Genomic DNA, 14,407 nt, shown 5'->3' on the forward strand with positions numbered 1-14,407 from the left:
GTGTGTGTGTGTGTGTGTGTGTGTGTGTGTGTGTGTGTGTGTGTGTGTGTGATTAATGGGGCTCTCAGCCATGTGTGTGATGGGTAACTAAGGCCCTGTGTTTTTAGTGTGGGAACATGCAGAACTCTGGCACATTGTAAACCAGCCCTGGGAGGAGTTGTGGAAAGAGATGAACAAGTTGGTTGGCATTACTCTCACTTAAGACTTCTCAAGTCTTTCCTAACTTTGGACACATAGCTTAGTAATTCACTGAGCCTCCCTTCCCTTCACCACTTCCCACTTCCAGGGGGTAGCAAATAACCTGCTCAGTGTTCCTGCTTTCATTTTCTAATGTTCACAGCATAGAGTAGAGGGGAATGATCCCATGATCACCTTTGCTCTCTGCTATGCTTGACTTCAATACTGGGTTCCCTGTAGAAAATTCAGCACCAAGGGCAGAACTCTTGGCTGTGGCTCCTTGGCCCTAGAACAGGGGAGGGGAGCAAAGGGGGCATAGAGATTTTGATTTTTAAGCTCTTATGTTGTAACACTACTTATATTGTAACAGCTACTGCTGCTAACCCACCTAAATTAGGTGTACAGTCTTTATAATAGTCTGGATCAAGATGAATTCAGGATAGCGGGGAAAGTAGGTGGTATGGTTTGATCTAGGAGGTCAGTGATTACGCAGATTTGAAAGCCTTGTTTGGTTCAGGAACCCAATGAAATGGACCTAAAATCCTAGGGCTTCCCGGAAAGTGACCTTATTTCTCTTAATCAGGAAGACAGAGGATCAGACTGGACCTGCTATGAAACAGATCACTTCCCTGCCCCCAGGTGGGGCCAAAAATAAACTCGAGGGGAGGGAGCATAGTTTGTCCTTCTGCATTACATTTGACTCATTCTCAGCTCACAAGCCAAAATGGAGTGCCAGACTGAGAGAGTGTTCTTTTCTCCATCCCTGATTCTGCTGACTTAGAGGACATGATGACTTGTTCTCTGATGTCCCCATCTAACGATGATGGAGTTAGGGGAGGGTTAGTCACCCAAGTACAGCAATGGAGCCTCTCAGTACCTTTCTTCCTTTAGATTGCCATCATCAGCTATTTCCAGAATTTTCCCTGATTCCCAGTCAGATGCCCTGAAGTTTCTCTGAGATGAACAGGTGATTTGGAATCATGGTACAGAAGAAGAAGATTTGTCCTCGGTTGCTCGACTACCTAGTGATCATTGGGGCCAGGTAATGTTGGAGAAATTGGTTTTCTAGACTTCAGACTCCCACCCCTTCCTCCTTAAAAGCATTCTATTGGAGTTATATGGTTTTTACATTGCTTTCATTTCCATTCTCCCCTCACACCCCAATCCAGACAAGAAAGCTCCCTTAGAACAAAGAAATACAGTGAAGCCAGTCAAGTCAGTATGTGGCCTATGTCCATTCTCTCTGGGCAAGCTTGAAGTCCTGGGATTTTCTCCATTCCCTGCTCATGTTGAGTTACATATCAGTTTTACTGTTCTCTTTCACCATGGGAGGGAAACTGAGGCAGATAAGTAAAGAACTCATGGGGGGGCAAGGAGTAAGAGTTTTGGTACATAGGAACAGATCCTAGCACAGGGAGTCTTAACCTGAGGTGAAGAACTTATGAAGTTGTTTTTATAATTATGTTTCAGTAGAATTGGTTTCCATTATAATCCTATGTGTTTCACTGTATGCATTTAAAAACATTATTCTAAGAAGTGGTCCATAGACTTCACCAGATTTCCAGACAGGTCACGGCACAAAAAAGGTGAAGAAACCCTGTCCTAGTAGCTTCGTGGTTGAGGGCAATTCACTCAGTTTTTTCCTATTTCCATTTCCTTATCCTGCAAGAGGAAATGATAGTTTGTGCTCCATTCATTTCTCTGAAGGAACTTTTTGTAATTCATGAGCCACCAAGGCAGTCTTGAACTATGAGCTTCTCCAGAACAACGGAGTTAACTTGCTACCTCTCCTGTTGGGTTCAGTGTCTCTGGAAGGGATAGAGCCTGCTAAATGTGGATCCTCTATTTAGCCAAGCCATTGTCTGGGGTCACACAGCACCCAAGATTTTCTAGGACTGTGGGTTTAAAATAGAAGCATGAGTTAATTTATTGAAGGGTAACAGCAGGGCTGGTAGCTGCCATTTCTACAGCCCTTTAAGGCTTGCAAGAGTACTTTATAGATGGGATTGCCATTGATCCTTATAACAATCCTGTGAGATAGGGTCTCCAAGTATTATGGTCATTATGGTCACAGTTTTACAGATGAGGACACTGAGAGAGGTTTGGTGACGTGTCTGTCTAGAAAGCATTGGAGGTGGGATTTAAACTCTAAGCCTGACATCAGACCCGCTGGGCCACGTGGCCTCTGCTGCTTTGTGATGACTGAAATTGGTCGGGCCCTTTGGCCCCTGTGTCCCTGAAGGGGGTCCAACTGGTTTTGTGTCTCTCAGGCAACCAAGCAGTGACAGTGTGGCCCAGACCCCAGAGTTACTCCGGCGCTACCCCTTGGAGGACTACCCTGAATTCCCCCTCCCTCCAGACGTGGTGTTCTTCTGCCAGCCCGAGGGATGTCTGAGTGTGCGGCAACGGCGCATGAGTCTGCGGGATGACACCTCCTTTGTTTTCACCCTCACTGACAAGGACACTGGGGTTACTCGTTATGGCATCTGTGTCAACTTCTACCGCTCCTTCCAGAAGCGGATGCCCAAGGAAAAGGTGGATGGTGGTTCAGGGCACCGTGCAAAGGAAGCTGCCAAGGCCACTCCTGTTGCAGAGGAAGCAAGCACAGAGAAGTCGGAAAGTGGCCCTTCCTTGCAGCCCCCCAGTGCTGACTCGACCCCTGACGGGAACCAGTCTCCCCGGGGCAAGCGCCGGGCCAAGGGGGGGAGCCGCTCCCGCAACAGCACCCTGACATCCCTGTGTGTGCTCAGCCATTACCCTTTCTTCACGACCTTCCGAGAGTGTCTCTATACCCTCAAGCGTTTGGTGGACTGCTGTAGTGAACGACTACTTGGCAAGAAACTAGCCATCCCCCGAGGGGTACAGAGGTACAAGGGTGCCATTGACCTAACCATCTAGTCCCAACAGGCATAGAGAGGATGTGGTTGGGGCTTTACCATAGCTGATGACCAAAGCATGTGAGGGGATGGCATTCTGTCTTTCGTAAAGGCCCTAAATCCCCCTTGATCTGGTTGAGTCTGGGGTTAGAGGCGAGTCCAGGCAAATCTAGCCCCTATATATGGGGTTCCTTGTTAAGCAGAAGGGTTTTGGGCTCTCTTACAGCATTCCCATGTGGAAAAGAGACAATGAATTTTATGTTTATGGTCAGCAGTAGAGCAGACCGTCCCCAACCTATGTGGTGTTCGTTCTTAACCTTCTTCCTGTGGTCAGATCATGACTGAGTCCAGTGTGAGACTGTTCTTACCATTTCTTCCATTCTGGTTACAAATCTTCTCTCCTTTGGATGCTTTGGGTTGCAATGGAACAGTCAGTCACTATTTATTAGGCACCTACTATGTGCCAGGCTAAGCAGCGGGAATATAAGGGTAGGCAGAAGACAGCCCTTGTTGTCCAGGAGCCCTGATGGTTAGGTGTCTTTTTTTCTGCTGGTTATGTCTCAGGGACACCATGTGGCGCATTTTCACGGGTTCGCTCCTGGTAGAAGAGAAATCCAGTGCCCTTCTGCATGACCTTCGTGAAATTGAAGCCTGGATCTATCGATTATTGCGCTCTCCAGTGCCCATATCTGGCCAGAAGCGAGTGGACATTGAAGTTCTACCCCAGGAGCTACAGCCTGCTCTGACCTTTGCCCTCCCTGACCCATCTCGATTCTCTCTCGTAGATTTCCCATTGCATCTGCCCTTGGAACTTCTGGGTGTAGATGCCTGTCTGCAGGTGTTGTCTTGCATCTTGTTGGAGCACAAGGTAAGAGGGCCATTTTTCTGGGGGAGAGGGAAAGAGACAGACAGCCCAAGGACCGTGACCTTCTCAGGATAACTCTAAAAACTTATCACTCAGGTGATTTGCCATAGACTATACTGACCCAATCCTCTAGAGAAAAAGATCATTAAACCTCTCTAAGGAGGAGCTCTAGGGCTGGAGGAGTAGGAACAAGGTTATCGAGGCAAAGGAGTGCATTGGGAAAGAATTGCTGAGGTCACAGAGAGTCAGGGAAACTTTCTGGGCATCGGGAGGGTCATCTGGACATGGTGAAAAAGTATCTCAGTTGGGCATTGGTGGCAGGCATGTCCTTGGTCTTATGCTGAGGTGTACATCACTCTTGGATGGCTCTGTGTCAGGTGGTGTTACAGTCCCGAGACTACAACGCGCTCTCCATGTCAGTGATGGCATTTGTGGCCATGATCTACCCGCTAGAGTACATGTTTCCTGTTATCCCTTTGCTTCCTACTTGCATGGCCTCTGCAGAGCAGGTGAGTATCATTGTGGCTTTTGGTTCTTTTACCTCTATTGTCCCATCCTTATACCTGGCTTGAAGAGAGAAAGTTTCCAAAGACAAGAAGGTTGTGGAGGCATGTGATAAAATTCTGTCTTGGTGTATGGGATTGACTGGGCTGGAGCGTGCTCTCTGTGCCTCATTCTGTGTCCCACCCACAGCTGCTTTTGGCCCCAACGCCTTATATCATTGGGGTCCCTGCCAGCTTCTTCCTCTACAAACTGGACTTCAAGATGCCAGATGACGTATGGCTGGTGGATCTGGACAGCAATCGGGTGAGACACCTGGCAGGGCACGGCGGGATCGTCTGCGGTGGAGCTCTACTTTTTGTCTTCAGCCTGTGCCCAGGCTAGTCTTTGTGGTCACTGCTGTAGCTGAACAAAGACAAAAAGTATCCCTCCTACCTTATTAATTAGTGGGAGAGTAGTACAAACGGAAGGCCCTTAGCCTTGTCCTAATGGGTGCAATCATCCATGCAAAACATCCCCAGAGTTAGGTGCTTTTTCCTCATCCTTTGAGAGCTGTCAGGCAGTGGGGACTGCTAGGAAGTCCAAATATAGTCCTAAATTATAGGATTTAAAGCTGGACATCCAATCTCCTAATTATATTGGTGAGGAAATGGGCCTAGAGAGGGGAAGAAGCCTTTCTGACATCACATAGGCATATTATCTCATGGCTTATGTTGGGGAGTGGAACCAGCAGACATCCGTGTCGCCTTTTGGTATGGACTGTGGGAGGAAGCTTCCACATCAATATTCTGTAGCCTTAGTGCATTCTCATTGTTGCTGGTGCCTCAGTTTAGGCACTCAGGCCTGTGTACAGTTTAGTTCAACAAACATTTATTCAGGATCTCTTTTTGTGTAGACCTAGGCTCTTATTAATATGAATAGTGGATTTTCCAAGGTGGTTGCATGTGTTTGAATTCTCACCACTCATAGTTACAGTTATATAAAATATGATAACTGGTTCCAACCCAATGGAAAAATGTTGTACAAATTCAAATAATGTGACCACTTAAGGGAAATTGATTCTTTGCACTAATCAGGACTCAACTGTATAACACTGTGCTCGGCTCTAGGGGAGACAACAAAATTTAGACAAAACACAATCTACCAGGGAGGCCAGGTAGCACAGCAAGTAAGAGCACCGGCCCCAGTGTTGGAATGACCTGGGGATCAAATCTGGGCGCAGATACTTAGCACCACATCCAGAAATAACTGGCCGTGTAACCTTGAGCAAGTTACTTAACCCTGATTGCTTTAAAAAAAAAAACACACACACAGTCTACCCCCATGGATCTTATAGTCTAGCTACGTTATAGCTACATATGATACTTCAAAATATATAAGCAGACTATAGAGGTGAAAAACAAGGGGGGAAACAGTTACTACAGAATGTGGTGGGCATCAGGGAAGCCTTCATGGAAGACGTAGTCTTTGAGTTATGGTTTAGAGAATGGGTAGAAAAAAATTCAGCAGATGAACAAAAGTGACATTAGGTAGCATTTATATAATGTTTTACAAAGCATTTTGGCTTTCATCTGTTACACATTTGATCTTTACATCAACCTGGTGAAGTAGGTATTATTCTCCCCATTTTCCAGATGAGGAAACTGAGACTCAGGTGAAGTGGCCTGCCCATGGTCACCCACCTAGTCACTGACAGTGTAAGGATCTGAACCCAGGTGTTTTGGTGCCAGATGTCTGACTCTCTCTGCTAGTTGATCTTTTGGTGAGGTGCTTCTGACACATCCTAAAACAGTCTCTGTGCTCTGCCTATCATAGGTGATTGCCCCAACCAATGCAGAGGTGTTGCCTGTCCTGCCAGAGCCTGAATCCTTAGAACTGAAAAAGCACTTGAAGCAGGTGAGTGGAGGAAGGGGAAGGATCCCCTTGGGGTGTTCCGGTGCGGGCCTGCTATGGGCAGGGGGCAGCTCGGGGTGCTCCAGTGTGGGCCTGCTATGGGCAGGGGACAGCTTGGGGTGCTCCGGTGAGGGCCTGCTGTAGGCAGGGGTGGGGGTGGACTGATCTCTAAGAAACAACCTCCCACCTTATTGCAGGAAATCGGGAGCATCTCAAATACAACTTCTTTTAGCATCCTGTGCACATCCTGCCCCTGTCTAATATGTTCCTTATGTCTTACAAGCAATCTGTCAGTTATTGTTTCTCCGCTGTTTGCATGGCCTTGGAATTATTGCCGACTCAGGGAATGTATATGTCCAGAATTGGACTCACTACTTTTCATGGGGTCTTTTCTTATATTTTCCTCTTAAACCCCAGGTCTCTGTAGTATTTTTCCTTCAGAGATCCCTTTCCTAGTTTGGTCCATTCCATCCATTTTTCACTGGTTTCTATTCTTCCTCCTCCTACACGCTGCATGCAGTACTTGAAGGTAACATGTGTGAATTCCCTGCTTGGGCTTTGTTGTGCTGTTCCTCTGGGGCCATCCCCTCGAGGCTGTGCTCCTCGTCAGCACTTCCCTTGTGTTACAGAGGCATTCTGTGATAGCTCTTAGTGATAGCAGTGTCGTTTTAAATGGGTCACCCTGCATCCTCCATCGCTTTCCCCTGTTACATGATCTGCCCTTTGCTGTAGGGGCCGGTGAGGGTGAGTGCAAGTCCTTCGCTGTAGTTTTCTCCTGATATTTCCTCACCAGCGATAACTTTTTGGCAGGCATCATGAGGGAAAAATGAAGAAGGTGGGAACAGAATAAGCATGTTCAAATGTTGCTGGAAGCCAGGACTAGACTTACCCCTTTGGGACTCATTGGTCTTGAGTCTGTGAGATTTCAGCTTTGGTGAATATAGACGACCTGGTTAAGAATCCCTGGGCCCTTAGGAAGAGGTGTCTGTCTGACTAGGATTATCTTCCACTCGCTCAGGCATTCTGATCCATATTTCAGGGCAGAGATCTTTGGGATAGCTGGGTCATGGATGTATGGTCTATAATTTGTGAGGACAGTTCTGCTCCACAAGTCTCCACTAGCCCAGGCTAGAGTGAAAGGCAGAGGCCCTGACACTGAGGAGGTCCTTTCCCAGGAGACGGCTGCTCATTTCCCATGATTCTGTCCTTGATAAAATGCCTCTTCTTCCACAGGCACTGGCCAGCATGAGTCTGAACACCCAGCCTATCCTCAACCTGGAGAAGTTTCATGAGGGCCAGGACATCCCACTCCTCTTGGGAAGGCCGTCCAGTGATTTGCAGTCCACACCTTCCACTGAATTCAATCCCCTCATCTATGGCAATGATGTGGATTCAGTGGATGTGGCTACCAGGTGAGTGATCAAGCATGTCTGCATGGTCAGGAGTTCTTGACCCAGTCCCCTTGGTGCCCTGGACAAGCTTGGAGCCTGGGGACTTCTCTTCTGTTGAGTTTTTTAATGTGTAACATTGGGATTTTAATATTGGCTTTTATCTGCCCACTTTAAAGTTTCTGATTGCTAAGATAGGAGGAAAGAGTGAAAAAGAAATGGTTTGGAGTAGCAGAAAGCTTATCACACTTAGAGACCTTTTCGGTACATCCGAGTGTTATTAAAGGCCTACTATGTGCTAGACATTGTACTGGGTGCTGAGGGCACAAAGATAAAATGTGGCACATTCCTGCTGTCAAGAAGGTATTATCCTGAGGGAGTCCCAGCATAGCCTTGGATAAGCATGATGCCAGGTCAGGAGCAAGGGGAGCAAAGGGGAGATTCGTATTAGACCGTGTTCTGGACCATCTGAGGAAGGAGAAAAGACTGTCACCTGGGGGATTAGCAGAAGGAGGTAGGTATGGAGAACACAGCACCAGGGCCGAGTCTTGGATGATGAAGAGCGCTCTTAAAGGCAAGTGGAAGGGAGCATGGGGTGGGGAAGAAGCTGGCGTATTCCAGTTTGGGTGAAAGGAAGTAATGTGAGAAAGACTGAGATGCTAGCTAGGGGGGCAGATTGGGCTTAAGGATATTACCCAAGATGCAGCAGGGAGCCCCTGAAGGTTTTTGATCAGGACACTAATAGGGTTAAACCTGGGTCTTAGATTTTGTCAGCTGTGTGAAATTGATTTCATTTATAGGGAGATACCAACACTAATCAGATTCACTTTTCATAGAATAGCCACTCACCGGGCATTGGACAAGGCTCTCCCATTTACAGTACCAAAAGCTAAATTAATGGTTATAGATTGTTTGAAAACTAAGACTTTTTTTGAACACCAACTGTCCCCTTTTCTGCCACTCTGTGACCACTGCTGAAGAAGAGGAAGGAGTCTACTTAGGCCTGAGGGATAGTCTCATTATAAAGGAAGTGAAAAGGAATTGCAAGGAATTGGCCAAGTTGGCTTTATCCTGAATTCAAAAGCAATGAGAGGGATCATTTGGGGGATATTTGGTTACTGAGTGCTCATGGTAAGTCATTGCAAAAAAAATGCCATGAAAATAATCAAAGCTTATAGGGAAGGACAGCATATGTATGTGCATTTGTATATATGTATATATGTATGCATATATAGTCATGCATATACATACTATACATATGTGTGTGCACAGATACATACCTATATGCATGTATGTTTCAGAGTAAGGAGTAAGAGAAACCAAAGACTTGTAGATCGCACAGGAGCCTCACACCTATATATCATGAGTACTTTCTTCAAAGAACTAATGGGGGGTGCAGTGAGGCGGCACAGTAGAGAGAGCACTTGCTCTGGAGTCAGGAGGACTTGAGTTCAAATCTAGATTCACTATGTGACCTTGGGCAAGTTACTTAACCCTAATTGCCTAAAAAAAAAAATTTAAATACCAAACAAAGAACGTTTCCATACATCAGAACATACAAAGAGGATTCTATGTGCATTTATTCTCAAGGGATTTATTGTCAAGCTATCTGGAGGGAAAGCTACCAAAATCTCAAACATTACCCTCAAAAGAGGGTAAGGACATCTAGGAGTTCAGGCCTGGAGTCAGGAAGACTCCTCTTCCTGAGTTCAAATCTGGCCTCTTACTAGCCATGTGATCTTGAGCAAGTTACTTCACCGTTTGCCTCTGTTTCCTTATCTGTCAAATGAGCTGGAGAAGGACATGGGAAACCACTCCAGGATCTTGGCCAAGAAAACCTGAAAACAGTGGTCATGAAGAAGACATGACTAGAAACACAATTAGAAAATAAGTAAAGCAACAACACACACAACTCCCAAGAGAAAAACGAGTGAACGTAGTAACTATTGCCTTATGCATCTACTTTTCCCATCATAACATTTTTATAAGAGTAACCTGCATGCATAGTGAGGGCATCTTTGCTGGGGTCATCGAAAGGGAATAGGCAGGCTTTCATCAATGATATTCCATGCTAGACCACGATAGACCTTTACGATAACAATTGAAGGACAGATATGATCCTACTCTATTTATTATTTGACTATAAGAAGGCATTTCAGTTGGTAAGGCAACATTCCACCTTTTAAAAGGCTCTTCTCCAACAAGATATATTCCCCATATGTATATCAGGATTATACAAGATTCCTTGAAAGATATAACAGAGAACCTGGTTTGACTTCCCTTTGATCCTTTATATAAGATACATTCCCACCAGAGATGAATTTCACTCCTCTAAAGGAGGCATCCAGCATAGAGTTCATGTTAAAGAGGACTTCCCTGTAGATGGGGAAGTCTGCCAGATGCACTTGTTTGGGGATAACATTGTGCTGATTCCATCAAGTGCCAGAAGCTATGCAAGGAAGTTTGGCCTAAGGTCTTACCCAGGAAAAACCAAAGACATAAAGAATGGCTTTTATCCCAGTGGTAGAGAACCTGCAACCTCAAGGCCATACGTGGCCCTCTAGGTCCTCAAGTGCAACCCTTTGACTGAATCCAAACTTCACAGAAGAAATCCCTTTCATAAAAGGATTTGTTCTATAAAACTTGGACTTAGTCAAAAGGATGCACCCAAGGACTTTGAATGTCCCATGTGGCCTCGAGGCTGAAGGTTCCAAACCCCTGATCCAGCCTATAATATATACCAATGACAGAATACTTGTTAAGTATTTCCATTGGTATATCTATCTTGGGCAGACCTTACAAATGGATATTATCAAAATATTGTCTCAAGGGACACACATTGGACCTGGTATTGAACTGAAAGATTAGTCTTTTAAATACCAACATTTTGGGGCAGCCAGGTAGTGCAGTGGGTCTGAGCGCCGGCCCCGGCATCAGGAGACCTGGGATCAGTTCCAGCCTCAGATTCTTGGTACCCGCACAAAATATTAAGATAATATTAAGAATGGAAACAAAGAGACCAATTAGAGGCTTCTACAGTGTTCCAGGCCAAAGATGATGAAGATCTGAACCTGGACTAGAGTGGTGGCCTAGTCTGAATGGAAAAGAGAGAATTGCTAGATTTTTAGGTGGAATCAACAAGAATTAGTTGCTGATTGATTCTTCCCTTTTTTTAATCCCTGAATCCAAAAAAGATTCTCAGATTTCAGACCAGTGATTTGAAGAATGTCAGCATTCATCAACAAAGAAAGGGATATTTGGAGAAGGGTAGGTTTAGGAAGAAAAAAGAATTTCCTTTTTTACACTTTAAACTGAGTTGAAGATGCTGGAGCAGATATCTCAGTAATGTAGAGCAGATAGGTAAAGATGCTGGATTGGAATTAAGGGGAAAATTAGCTCTCTGTGTTTATGTGTATATCTACATGTATGTGCTTGGGAGTCTTCTGCATAGTGGTACTAATTGAAACTATGAGTTTGGAGTGTGGAACCCAAGGTCGAGAGTGCAGAGAACAGATCCTTGGAGAACACCTTGTTTAAGGAACAGGAGATAGACGATTAACCAGCAAAGGTAACCGAGGAGAAGACAGGTAGGAGGAATATGAGAGGAGGGCATTGTCGTCAGAGCTACGTCAGAGGAGAGAGTATCTGAAAAAGGGTGTGAGCCACAGAGATGCAAGGAGGATGAAGGCTAAGAAAAGGCCAGTGGAGCTAGGAATCAGAAACAACTGGAAGCCTTCGAGAGAGCAGAGCCTGTGGAATGGGGATGGAGGAAGCTCGGTTTCAAGAGACTGGAGAGTGTGTGGATGGTGAGGAGGTACAGGCAATAAGTACAGACACTGTTAGCGCGAAAGGGATGAGATACGGGAGAACAGCTTGAGAGGATGATGGGGTCAAAGGGTGGTTTTTTTAAGGACAGTATAAACCTGAACCTATTTTGGGGTGACGGTCATGGCTCATTCCCCTTCACCACTGGCTGCAGCTAAATGTTGCCTTAGGGAATTGTCTGCAACCTTGGAGTCTGAGGGTTATCCCTCTGTAGGATGTTGGATGAATTAGATCACTACCATCTTTCTCTTCAGGGTGGCCATGGTGAGATTCTTCAACTCCCCCAACGTGCTTCAGGGCTTCCAGATGCACACACGCACTCTGCGTCTCTTCCCCCGACCTGTGGTAGCCTTCCAAGCTAGCTCTTTCCTAGCCTCACGTCCCCGACAGACCCCCTTTGCTGAGAAATTGGCCAGGACCCAAGCCGTGGAGTACTTTGGCGAGTGGATCCTCAACCCCACCAACTATGCTTTCCAGCGGATCCACAACAGTGAGTACAGCTGCCCTTTCATCTTCTCCCCCTTTCCTTTTTCTTCTTCTTTCCTTTCACCCTACTTGTGCCCTGCCTTGTTCCACATTGTTTGCTGCTTTCCTCTCTTGTCCTGTCTGCTGCCAACTCTCACTATTCCTATCTCCTTTCTGGGCAGACATGTTTGATCCAGCCTTGATTGGCGACAAGCCCAAGTGGTACGCACACCAGCTGCAGCCGATCTATTACCGAGTCTATGACAGTAACTCCCAGCTGGCAGAGGCACTGAGCGTGCCGCCTGAGCACGACTCTGACTCTGACCCAACTGACGACAGGTGAGCAATGCCTGATGGGAGATGAAGTCTCTCGGCCTTCGGGAGCTGGCTTCTGCCCTTCAGCAGTGTCCACGGTGGTCCTCAGGACTCTGCTTCCTCTGTCCTTTTCCTCTTTGTGTTGGTGGCCTGGCCTGGGGCCGGGAGTTCACCCTTCTTTCTTGCCTCCATCCTGAACTGCTAGTATGTCTTTTCTCTGCCCCTCCCACCTCCCCCACTAACAACTTTCTCTTGGGTTTATCACTCTTAACTTGGCAGTGGCAGTGATAGTGTGGATTATGATGATTCAAGTTCTTCCTATTCATCCCTTGGTGACTTTGTTAGTGAAATGATGAAATGTGATATCAGCGGTGACACCCCCAGTAAGTGTCTTATGGGAAAGTGGGCCAGCCCTGGGCAGAGTGTGGGGCATTGGCGGGAGGATCTATGGCTTCTCACCCCTGGAATCTTTGTAGATATGGATCTGCTAACCCACGCAGCCCTGGGCGATGCCAGTGAGGTGGCATTTGATGAGCTTCAGGGAAACCAGGGGGATTTGGATGAGCCTGGGCCAGACAGTGAGAATTCCCAGGACAACCCACAGCCTCGTTCCAGCTCCAGCACCACGGCCAGCAGCAGCCCCAGTACCATCATTCATGGAGCCAACCATGTGCGTAGGGCTTTGGAAGGGAAGAAAGGTGGCAGCTATTGTCTAGGATTTGGGCCCCTTCTTATGAGAAAATGACACTCCCTATTTCCTTCCTCAGCACTAGATTGGACTGGGTCTTACTTATCCCTCTTTTCCCTGTGTAAGTGGGTGCTGCAGCTTAAAGCCTGCTCCTACCAAAAGCAATTTTCCTTCTAGGTAGATGTCAGCAGGCTGCTTTTAAATCTGTGACTGAAGCCCCATGTCCATAGATCTTTGGGGAAGAAATGTAGTTGGCGGGGGGGGATGTCATAGAGACATTTTTCCATAAGTATTTCCTATCAAAACCATGAGATTAGGAGCCTGGGTGGACTTGGCTTGATTCCTGGTGAGGTAGGAATTGCAAGAAGGCTTAGTCAGACTCTGCTGACCAGAGCTTTTGTGCCATGGCCTGCAGGAGTCTGCTGATTTTACAGAGGTGGATGAGAAGGCAGCAACAGGATTCTCCAACCCCCTCCGCACTCTGCCCCCCAGTTTTGGCAAATTAAGCCTGGATAAGCGTGAGGCAGAGAGTGGGGCCCCCCCGGAGGGCACAGGACGCAAACGTGACTATGACAATCCATACTTTGAACCTCAGTATGGATTTCCCACTGAGGAAGATGAAGATGCAGATGAGCAGGAGGAGAGTTATACCCCACGATTTAACCAAAACCTCAATGGCAGTAGGTAAGAGTTTGGATGACTTTTTTGGGTATGCCCACAAAGGAGCTTACCAAAGGGCCCCTTACCATAGCCAGCCAGGGGAGGGAGCATAACCAGAAAAGCTGATTGGTCAGAAGGTTCTCCCAGTTTTGCTGTTCCCCTGGCATAGGGGTTGGGGGTCAGTGGGAGGGGGTCTGGTTGTAGCAATGTAGCTGGGGTCTGTACTTCTCCAAAGGTGAGGCACCTCGGCTTGGAGCTGACAAGTGCCACTATACGTTTCCAAGGGCTCAAAAACTGCTGCGGCCCAGTAGCCTAAAGCTGGCGAGCGATTCAGACGCAGAGTCAGACTCTCGGGCAAGTTCTCCCAACTCCACTGTCTCCAACAACAGCAGCGAGGGCTTCGGGGGCATCATGTCTTTTGCCAGTAAGTGCCACGAGCTCTGTGGGGCTTTTTCTAAAAGTACATGTCTTATAGAAGTTATTTAATGAATATTGATTGAATTGAATTAAATTGAATTCCTCCTCTATCCCATTCCCTACATCCATGGTTGGGCCATAATAATTGAGTTAAAAGTCACGTAGACCCTCTTCTGTGGAGTTTGGGTGGCACTCTGGCCACGTGGAGGTTTTTGTCATAACTCATTGCAAGACTTGCATTCTTCCAGGGGATGTGGGGGGAGTGGGGTGGGAATGGAGCCAATAGAGGGCTAGAAGACTGTGCCTACTATGTTTGGCATACAGGCAACCCTCACTA

At 46.7% G+C, this 14,407-nt stretch overlaps 1 protein-coding gene across 30 annotated transcripts in view; it reads left to right on the plus strand.

The window, feature by feature from the left end:
* The window catches only part of MADD (MAP kinase activating death domain), a 38,704-nt gene that overhangs the window by 2,599 nt on the left and 21,698 nt on the right, over positions 1–14,407 (plus strand). For all 30 annotated transcript variants that reach the window (XM_069091577.1, XM_069091576.1, XM_069091595.1 and 27 more), the window contains exons 3-15: positions 1,069–1,219; positions 2,448–3,044; positions 3,618–3,921; positions 4,296–4,427; positions 4,612–4,725; positions 6,235–6,315; positions 7,546–7,724; positions 11,780–12,015; positions 12,173–12,329; positions 12,585–12,688; positions 12,782–12,975; positions 13,409–13,677; positions 13,938–14,077. In XM_069091577.1, the coding sequence (XP_068947678.1) occupies positions 1,158–1,219; positions 2,448–3,044; positions 3,618–3,921; positions 4,296–4,427; positions 4,612–4,725; positions 6,235–6,315; positions 7,546–7,724; positions 11,780–12,015; positions 12,173–12,329; positions 12,585–12,688; positions 12,782–12,975; positions 13,409–13,677; positions 13,938–14,077 (2,569 nt within the window). In that variant the 5' untranslated portion in view covers positions 1,069–1,157. The remainder of the gene's footprint in view (positions 1–1,068; positions 1,220–2,447; positions 3,045–3,617; positions 3,922–4,295; positions 4,428–4,611; positions 4,726–6,234; positions 6,316–7,545; positions 7,725–11,779; positions 12,016–12,172; positions 12,330–12,584; positions 12,689–12,781; positions 12,976–13,408; positions 13,678–13,937; positions 14,078–14,407) is intronic.

This window comes from Petaurus breviceps, unplaced genomic scaffold (assembly GCF_028583685.1).
Source record: "Petaurus breviceps papuanus isolate PSGF00001 unplaced genomic scaffold, PetGlider_PUasm1.0 188, whole genome shotgun sequence".
Classification (NCBI taxonomy): domain Eukaryota; kingdom Metazoa; phylum Chordata; class Mammalia; order Diprotodontia; family Petauridae; genus Petaurus; species Petaurus breviceps.